General features: G+C 39.2%; 1 protein-coding gene across 1 annotated transcript in view; it reads right to left on the bottom strand.

Annotated features, from left to right (window-relative positions):
- The window catches only part of LOC145688518 (endosome/lysosome-associated apoptosis and autophagy regulator family member 2-like), a 120892-nt gene extending 111088 nt beyond the window's left edge, over positions 1-9804 (bottom strand). The window contains exon 1 of the mRNA XM_081762867.1: positions 9552-9804. Within this exon, the coding sequence (XP_081618993.1) occupies positions 9552-9665 (114 nt within the window). The 5' untranslated portion in view covers positions 9666-9804. The remainder of the gene's footprint in view (positions 1-9551) is intronic.
- Positions 9805-10808: the final 1004 nt, after the last annotated feature.

Genomic DNA, 10808 nt, shown 5'->3' on the forward strand with positions numbered 1-10808 from the left:
GTGTGGGAGAACCTAGTGATTTCCACATTGTGGTAGCTTGCTTTCCCTCTGGATCGTAGTCATGTAACCAAGTTTCATCTCCAGTGATAATTGACTGAAGAAACTCATCTCCTCTCTCAGCAAAGGAACGCAGTACCTCACAGGAAGTCTCAACACGCACAGTCTTTTGTTCCCGAGTCAACAGTCGTGGTATCCAACGGGCAAAAACAGTGCCGGCATTCGGAAACAAAGAAAACTGCGGTACAACTAAAAGTCTCAGTATTTGTTGATCAGCCCTCGTGTATATATATATATATGTATATATATATATATATATATATATAAAATGAACTTAGTCATTAATCACTTTTGTGATAACAATCCTGTACACACTTTAAGTTTTTCTACATTGAATACGTAAACCATTATGATAGTAATTGCCCTATATATGTAACTTATGCACATGCACAAGTATAAGCATTAAATATTTTAAAAAGAATTAATACTGATAGGCTGACGTGTAGAGATTTTAAAATTATTTTAATACATTCTAATATTATTATTTTACAGAATTTAAAACTTTTATACATTTCTTCAGTATTGCACTGAATTATTGGCGTTATTCATGTTTAGCTTCAAATCACGACAATTATTTCAACAATCGTATACGATAACAACAAAACGAGAAATAAGCTATGTGTACTGTCTTCTAGTGTTCTTATATTCTGGCAACCCTATAAAGTAATGCAGAGTCACTCATATCTCCCGTCCTAAAAACCCCCTCAACATTCACACTATGCAAACATAACTCTACGAAACAAGTGAGTGCAGTACTCATGAGATATGTAGTACTGGTCACTATTCAGAAGAGAATACATACGTAGCTCAAGAAATCATCAGAACAGAATTATCTCAGAACAGCAGCGTTATTTCATATTTTGCTTTGGAGGGAGACAAGATGCTCCATCGATATAGGCTAAGTAGAGTTTTATGTATTTTATTAGTATGTTACATCTATATCATCCACATTAGTGTATTATATCCAACTCAGGAAGATACTGCCTTCCTTCCTCCCTCAAATGACGCCCCTGATGAGAAAATATAATTAATACAACTAAACCTTTTTAATTACCAACGGAAATATTAAGTTCCTTTCCTTCACGCTTACAAATTAATGTATTCCATTTAGGGATGGGCACGAGCGAGTTCGAGCAAGTTTTCTTTGAAACTCGACTCGACTCAAATCAGACATCTTTCAGCTCGACCCGAGAACTCGACTCGAAAATTTCCTTGAACTCGACTCGAATTTGAGTCGAGTTGAGCCAAATCGAGCCAAATCCTGTGTTCTAAGTACTCTCTTCAGGTAGCCTGCATAATATCAATGTTACTACTACTACTACTACTACCACTACTACTACTACTACTACTACTTATTATTATTATTATTATTATTATTATTATTATTATTATTATTATTATTATTATTATTATTATTATTATTAACACCATGTAAAAACTTCCGCCAAGTGAACTTTGTGGTGGACGAACACCGTGTGCGTAGGTTTTCTCGGGGTTCTCCCGTTTCCTCCCACTTTCTTCATTCCACAATTTCATTCATCTCTCATCATCAAGGTCTCCTTTAGCCTAACCGGCATAATCGTGGGACGTAAAACTCAAAGATTTCATTTTTCATCATGTAAAAACATGAAAGATGGGCGGTTTGTATCTGAATACCAAAAACTAGTTGACTGCCGATCTCGGTAGTCGTAAAGTCTAAGTACACGGCTATTTGAGGCGATCGCAAAGCGTATTTATTGCCCATGCGTACGCTTGGAATACGCTGACCATGTATTTAAATGTGGATGGCTAATCACAAACTCGAAAGCAATAAAAACGCAAAGAAAACGTCAGATCGAGGGTATTTGGTGTTTTCCGGAACAATAGACCGCCTGCTGTTTAAAAGATTTCAAAGGGAAGGGAAAAAAAAGAAAGACGTGTTGCCAGGATTGTAGCAAGAAACAGCTGCTTGGAAGATGGTTTGTGCAGAGTACTGGAACTCTGCTATTACATACCTGGACCTGGCAAAAAGACCCGGAAACCCTGACTGGCTCACAGTATGATTTACAACTCTGGTGAAAGTAAAATTACTGAATAGCCACCTTGGCCGCGTTCGTTATAGGGGGTAACGCATCAAAAACGCTTTCTCAAATAGCCTAAGTCTAAGATGCAAAGGCATCGTTCACAAGGTTTCGGGTTTACATTCCGGAGGAGGGTGTTGGTGGGCATGGGGTCATACGTTTATAGGACTCACCAACTTAATTGCCTTAGGACATATAGTACAGCCCTTGCCATCTCTTCACCCAGAAGCTGGTAGACCTTGGATCAGCTTAATTTCCTGCGTAATGATTGAAAACAGTATAGTGTGATACAATGAAATTTCTCTTCGGTGCGAGCGGTCCCGGGTTCGATTCCCGGTGGGGCTACTCGGTAGAGAAAGTGTAAAAAGCTTTTTCAGGTGAGCCATCTTGAATGAGATTTTCCTCATTCACACCAAGCAATAGGGTAGTACTTAACTTATAGGTCCCAGGCCGCTTCCTTCCTTCCCCAATCCTTTCTTCCTTCCTTTTCTCCGTATAATGTGATCGCCAAGGGACGTCATTTCTCATGCGTGATGAGCTAAATGGCCATAGATACCGAAAGCCCAGAAACCTAAAATCTATCCATTCATCCACAATGAAAATTCTAGCACCTTTTCTGTTTCTAACTATTCACTATCTCTTACCCTAATAGCTTAGATAGCAGAATACACTTGAAATAAAAAAAAAATGTTTTATTGTTCAAAGAGACCTAATGTCATGTGGATTATTGTTCTGCGCTCCTCTCCCAACTTCCACAATACGCACTGATTGAAATTTCACCGAGAAGCATTCAAAAGACTAATACATCTAGATCAAGAAAAATCTTTTACACGAGAATTCTTTGCGTAAGACAATTGGAAGTTACCTTTTAATCTCAGAACTATAATTTCTGATGCTTTTGATCTTCACTTAATTTATACTTTCAATGATATCATCCTTGAAAAACTGGGGGTAAGGAGTGTCACTCAGGGCAACTACTATTTCGGGGTAAAATTTGGGAAACCTAAATGAAAGACACTTCTGATGTCCTTTTGTGTTATAAACAATCTTTTTTCATATTATTCTTACAGCTTTAGTCCTGAAAAAGACTATTAAGATCCCTGATTCCATAGAATCTATTGAAATATTTAATATTTTAATGTTCGTGGCAAACGCTACGTATTCTAGCACCTTTTCTGTTTCTAACTAGAAAAATATTATAGGCACGTAATTTGGTCAAATCACCTAGGTGGGCCGCGGTGACTCAGTGGTAGAGCGTTCACCTCTGGTGCATGTGTCCCTGGTTCGATCCCAGCTAGCGCCAAGTGAACTTTGTGGTAGATAAACACCGTGTGTGGGGGTTTTCTCACGGTTCTCCCATTTCCTCCCACTTTCTTCATTCCAAAATTCCTTCATTTCTTATCATCACCGTCTCCTTTAGCCTAGTTGGCATAATCGTGGAACATAAATACTTAATTTCATTTCCTTTCAAATCACTTCGGCCGTTACTTAGACAAGCTTATGAGTATTTTCTTTCCGCATCACTCTGTTGACTATTTGTGGCCCAATCCTCTCTCTATCTAGAAGTTTGGAGGTTTTACTGCTTCAAACAAACTAACAGGAGACAATAAAAGAAAGAGCATTTTGTCTGATTAACTGATCGTAGAAGATACGAAACACATGAGCACATACATTATTCAAAACAGCATGTTGTAAAACAAAACCAGTCTGTCTCCAGAGAAAGTGTTTTCTCCCTCCCAACCTCGTATAACAGCGCTCGTCAAAAGACTTGCAAGATCTACGTATTTATCTATAGCCCTAGAGATTTTTCTTCGCAATACGGAAAACCAGATTTTTTAAAGTACGGTCTACAGATTTTCTGTACTCAAAAATATTGTTCAGCACATTTTTTTAAAAGTGAGATCAATGAACTATATAGAGCCTATATTTTACTCCTTGAAGGTATCTTGCTAGGGAGAAAATGCGAGGACGGACAATTGTCAAAAGAATGTTTTGCTGTCTTCCTCTTCCTTCCCCCTATCCAGTTTTGGGTCACTTCCACCCTACAAGAGATCTGTCATAAATGGAAAGTAATAACCATAGAATAAACAAACTTGACTTTTGTTTCACATTATGTAGATGCCAACTGTTGAACCTGCCGCTATTCTATCATTATCACATTGCTGCACGAAACATTGTTGTTAGCAGATGAGTGACAAAGAGTTAATTACTTGATTTCTTGAATGCATTTGTTACCTATATATGCGTTTGTATCTATAATTGAGTATTGTATATACAGATGGTGATCAGAAAAACGGAAACACCTGTAGTTGGCAACACGTCAGATGTATGGGTTGGCAGTGGTGTGTGGCGCCCGCAGCGCCGGACCGCTGGTGGTGGTGTGTTAGGTTGGTTTCCATACTACGTCAGGCGCAGTGGAACAGCAGTGTCCAGTGGCTGCAGCAGACGGAGGTAGTGTAAAATGGGAGACCTCTCAGATTTTCAAAGAGGGCAAATTGTTGGTGCGCGGTTATGTGGAGTGAGTGTGCTGGCAGTGGCTACTGTGTTAGGTGTGTCGAGTGGGACAGTGTCGAAGGTGATGACGGCCTACACAACACACGGGAAAACCACATCGGAGAAGCGGAACAGTGAGCGGAAGAAAATAATGAATGACAGGTCACGCCGGGTATTAAAGCGTATTGTCACGCAGAACCGTTGTGCCACTGCGGAACAAGTGACAGAGGAACTCAATCAGCATCTCCCCCACCCTATTTCGACAATCACAGTCCGCCGCGAATTACATGACATGAACTTACGGGGTCGTGTTGCACGGGTCAAACCGCTCATCAGGGACCATAACACTTTCGCACGCCGCAAATGGTGCCGCGACCATGCAACTTGGACCGTTGAGGACTGGAAACGTGTGATATGGTCGGATGAGTCATCCTTCACCCTATTCCCAACCACGGGCCGTGTTTATGTGTGGAGAACGTCCAAAGAAGCTTATGATCTGGAGTGTCTCCGCCCAACTGTGAAACATGGCGGCGGCTCGGTGATGCTGTGGGCCGCCATATCATGGTTTTCATTGGGTCCTGTGGTCACACTTAGTGGACGAACCACTGCCAACGATTATGTCGCAATTTTAGGAGACCACTTCTATCCTATGGTCCGGATGTTGTTCCCGAACAATGACGCCATCTTCCAGGACGATAATGCACCCATTCACACAGCTGGCGTTGTAGGAGCGTGGTTTGTGGAACATCGGGATGAAGTTCAACACTTCCCCTGGCCCGCCCAATCCCCAGATCTCAACATAATTGAACATCTGTGGTCCGTCTTGGAAACACGACTCCGGCGACGATTTCCACCTCCATCCTCTCTCACAGAACTGGCCGATGCCCTGCACGAGGAATGCGAGTGTAAAATTCCACTTGCTACCATTCACGACCTCTATGCCTCCATCTCACGTCGCATCAAGACTGTTTTGAAGGCAAAAGGCGGCCCGACACCATATTAATCTGGTAAGTTGCAATTTCGTTCAGGTGTTTCCATTTTTCTGATCACCATCTGTAGGTCTAAAGTGAAAATTAATTGTTACGTTAAAGAAAATTAACTAAGAACAATGGTCTTTTTTTTCCTACCTCTTCCCTGCCAAGTGGCGAATAGACCTGCCTTCTATGTGTGCGGTCTCGACTATTCTCGAAAAGTTTGCTTGCCTCGGTTTCAACAAGCGGTAGAAGCAATTTTATTATATTTTTCCGGTTGATTTTCTGTATGCGCAAAAAGCTCTCAAAACTAAGGAAACGATTTAGAGTACTAAGGTCATACCCAAAGGGGGCAGGGGACCCATGGTCCCACCCACCTGAACCAACGAAAACTACTAATCACTGCTTCTATCCATTAATTCTTTAAGATAGCTTACACGATTTATCCAGTCGGAAATTTACACCTGACTGTACAAGAACTTAGTTTCGTAATAGTCTTCTTCACAGCCGAACCAAGAATTTCTTTCAATGATCCATTTGATCCACTTGATCACGTTAAATCCTTTGTACCGACTCTAATGGTGCAATTGGTTTGAATGGGTCGACTCATGGCTTGTTCACCACAGAGCCGAGCTCAGAAAAAACGTTAATGTGTCACGTCTACTGTGCCGATGGCTCGCCTCAAGCGAGCAGGCTCGAGCCATCGGCTGACTTGGGCTAAGTTCGTGGCTCATCCCAAGCGAGTCGGCTCGAGCCATCGCTCAATTGAACCGAGTCGATGGCTCATCCCAACCAAACCGGTTTAACCTATCGGCTCAATTGAGCCGAGCCGACAGATCATCCCAACCGAGCCGGATCGAGCTGTTCTCTCAGTTGAACCGAGCCGAGCCGGTTAACATCACTGTCCGGGTTAGGTTTCTGCTTGGGCTCAAAAATTCGACCGTATGGGTCTGAGCCTTGATGGTAAGAACTACAGTATATACTTATATTGGTGCTTACGGTATTTGAGACTGTCTCGTTATAAAAATCTATTGTTGTCTCGTTATCGAGACGAGACGAAAAACCAGCAATGTCCCCTCTCGTGAGCAACATTAAAAGTAATCCATATTACTACTTACATTTCTCATGGTTTTCGCTTTCCAGTCTAATCAGGTCATGATTTCGAAACTAGTTAACACGAACTGAACGAGCGATATATGTATCAAACTCGATTCTACTCGAAACTCGACCTCAAAACAGTGACTCGACTCGAAACTCGACTCGAGAAAATTACCTTTGACTCGACTCGTGCCCATCCCTAAGTGCATTTCCTTAGAAACTGAACATTGTAACACATCATCAACAATTATTTATAGGAGGTATGTTCAAAAAGTATCGAACCTATTTTTACCCATGTAAATCAATGAAGCGTGGGAGACTTTGTTCAGAGTAGATGTAGAGGAGACACTCATGCGCAGTCGTGAATATTTTCCCACTCGCAGAAAGCGTCAGTCGCTGGCAGTCGACCAACGAGTGAAGACGTCTACTGATCGGTCGTCGGATTTCAGTTTTTTTGTAAATGACTGAAAAACTAGAACAAGAATATTATATCAAATTTTGTCAAAAGCTTTGCGATACCCAAGCGGAAACCATTCAATCAAACCGACACATTCAATTTTTAATGAGAATTTGGGCATGAGGAGAGTGTCCGCGAAATTTGATTCAGGCTTTCATCGATTCAGATTCGATTCGGATATCCGAATGGTTCATGTCCGTTCCTTGTGAGTAATTACATGTGATACTTTTCTAAACACTTTTTCGAAATAAAATTCTTTGAAAAAATGTCTAATTTTCTGTTCCTCGTGATTTTGTTTCTACTTATTCGAAATAATCATATGATGAACTAGTATTCGACAATAACATATTTTAGATGTTCGTTACCCCGTCTGTGTAACTTGTTTAAGTAGTGTTGTAGAACCCTCCTAAATTTGGCAGTTTATCTGTGTTTTGTGATATTGCAAATTCCTTAGTTTGCAATGCCTCCTAATAAGCGTGGAATTGTAACTTTTCATTTTACATGTAAATTTAAAATATGTAATGAACTAACGTAGTACTATTTGAAAGACTACAACTTAATGTTGGGTTGGCAACACTGTTAGTCTGGTGGTATTGAAGAGTATATCAAACCATGTCCTCGCTTCGGTCTTTGCATGGTACAAAATTTCACAGCGTTGTACTTATTAATTTCAAAGTTAGAAGCATGTATCAAGATAAATGGTCCATGTTGTACATGAATCTTAAAGCAGTTATTTGTATCCCCAAAAAGAGGACGTTTCCCCATTTTCCATTTCCTGAAAATCTTCACGGGTCTTTTCCGGGGCAAAAAGAGAACATGTTCAGGTAAAAGAAAGAAACTGTCTGGTAACTCTAAGCATAAGCCAAACCTAGGTTTAGTATAAGTATTACAAGGTAAAAGAAATATTGTAGTACGTACGTATGTGATTAAGTGTTCTCAAGAAAAGGTATAGCTAATGGACAGTTTACATAAATATGTGAACGTAATCCTCATCTCCCTCTAATCAACACTATTTCAGTTTTCAGCTAAAAACATAAAACTTGCCAACTTAACTTGGATGGATTGTCACCAATCAGCTCATGGACTTCGAAAACTATGAATTTGACACTATCGATCGTTTTCGATCATTTTTATGAGTCTCCTCTCCCCCCCTAGGTGTACTTGGAGAGGGGCTTACTCTCACTGAGAGGCTGAACTTGGACTTAAAGCATGTCGAAACTTGAAATTGAATGGTGTGATTTTAGATTAATTCTGATATTGGAAATGGCAATATGTGTGAGATTAAATAAGTATGCCTTGATTTGCAGAATACTGAACATAACAACTGACAATTTAAAATATACCCTTGAAATTTATTAGTTTTGTGATTTTAAGTTCCGTAATATGAAACGAAGACTCTTCATGGACATAGGGCGATAAGAGTGTTCACTTTAAAGTGTTCGGCAAATAATATTCATTATTACTATTTTTGGCTTTAGCCTATTTAAAATCAATCATTATATACAAAATGAGAGGAAAAAGAAGATAATGATCCTGTTTTCCGTAGAACCATATCAAACAAGAAAACTTAATTAGTAGTAATGCCACTGTATCAGCGACACATCGTCATTATCCTTATGGACGCCCCTACACGCCTATTAAAATCATTTAATAGAAATTTCTTATTTTAATTTTCATCAACCATACACTAATTTTTTTCATCCCGAATTCTGGTTTGTAAGCTATAATATCAAAATGCTCCAAAATATGTGCATTTCAAATTATCCATACAATCTTGTACATTAACTGAACACATGGTAATCGTAATTGCAACCTTGAATATTTCTTTTTTCAGTTTAAAGTTCCACATTCATGCTCACTATTCTAAGGGAAACGGATGATTAAGGCAAGTGGAAGAATCGGTGGAATGAGAACGTGGGAGGAAACGGGAGTATCCCGAGAAAACCCACAGACACGATGATGTCTACATAAACTTACTTGACCGGGGATCAACACAAGGACCGCACATACCAGAGGTAAGCGATTGAATATTTCTTAATGTGTAACAAAGTGCATAATGTGAATGTTGCAAAACAAGCTAATTTCAAAGCGAATCTCCTTAAAACAACACAATCAGTTCAAAAGTGCGTAGAGGAATGCAAAAAATAGATGGGTCGCCTACTGTGCCAAGTACATTTCTGATTTTTCATTTTTTTAAAGACAAATTTACTACTATTAGCTAGTACAATATGGTACTATTTAGTGGTGTTTTTAAATGCAATTCCCTACTTCCTTTAATTTTGTAGTATTATTTTGGCATAAGCTATAAAGTTGCACTATCCTCAAATATCTTAGTCATATTAAATAATAATAAATAGCAAAAATGTTAAATATAACATCTACAAACATGTATCAACACAAAATTTGCTTACTTACTTTTCCACAGTTGATATTCCCGTAATTGTAGCTGCAGTGGCTAATACTAACCAACGAAAAGGTAACGAAAGCAATTATGCTGATTTCAATAAACGTCCAATAAGTGTCCTTCATTTTTTAAAATATTATTACAAAATAGAAGGAAACGAACTGGTCTCAAATAAAGCAACAGCATGTATGGTTTCTCGAGCGCATTCCACAAACAACTTTTACGTACGAATTCAGATATCTTCGCCTGCGAACGCCACAGACGTCGCAAAAATCAATACATTACTAGAGTAGCAGTACGACGTGAATGAACAGTGCAAGGCCATGTTGAAGAGGTTAGGTAATAACTCAACCTCACAGGTAATGCGGAGCTTCAGTGTTGTAAACAAATAAAATGCGTTCATTGTTTTATCCAACTTACTTTTTTTCTTTTTTTAGTGCAATTGCGGAACTGACTGTCGACCACTAAAGACGCCATAACTCTTTTAAATCAAAGATATTAACAACATGCCTGTGTAAGATGAGACAGGAGAAGATAAAACCAACTTAAACGTATTTTAAAACTTATTTAACTGTCAAAAGAAAAGCAGTAATCAGTGATCACGTCTGGTGTATGGGATCGGGGGTTCGATTCCAGACAATGTCAGTTTAAGGTTAACAATACCGTTTTGCAGCTTTTGTGTGTGGGCAGTTGCGTTTCTTCTTACTGTAACATTATGACGCTAATAATCTCATAATCGTTGAATTGCACTTGGTCTTGCTTTAGGACAGAAAATGAACCACGGGTGCATGAAATAAAATACATTTCCTAGTGAAAGAACACAAACTGCTACTTCACATAAATTTTACATTATGAATAAAGAGCCAAGGCTAGTGAACTGTAGTAAATACAAACAAATTAAATGCGAATTTAAAGTTCTACGCTACAAAAATTTTAGCTGATTGATTTGGAGTTTAGTATCCCGTTCAGCACCGAGGCCATATGAGACGTGGATTTACAACTTAACGCGAAATTCGAACCACATGAGTTCCCACTTGGCAACATGGGAAACCCGAGTCTCCCGCACCAAAGTCGCGTACGCTGACCATATAGTCACAAGAGTGTTTACTACTTTTAAGTGCAATGCAGTGCAAATAATGTAATGTAAAAGAAATAATGCTCAGAGCTAGACATTTTAAGTGCTGCACCTATTTATTATTATTACTATTATTATTATTTTGCTATTAAAATGCCGAAATTAACTTTTCTTGCAAGGAAAACATTGAATA

The sequence above is a fragment of the Thermobia domestica genome, chromosome 6 (assembly GCF_964235325.1).
Source record: "Thermobia domestica chromosome 6, izTheDome1.hap1.1, whole genome shotgun sequence".
NCBI lineage: Eukaryota > Metazoa > Arthropoda > Insecta > Zygentoma > Lepismatidae > Thermobia > Thermobia domestica.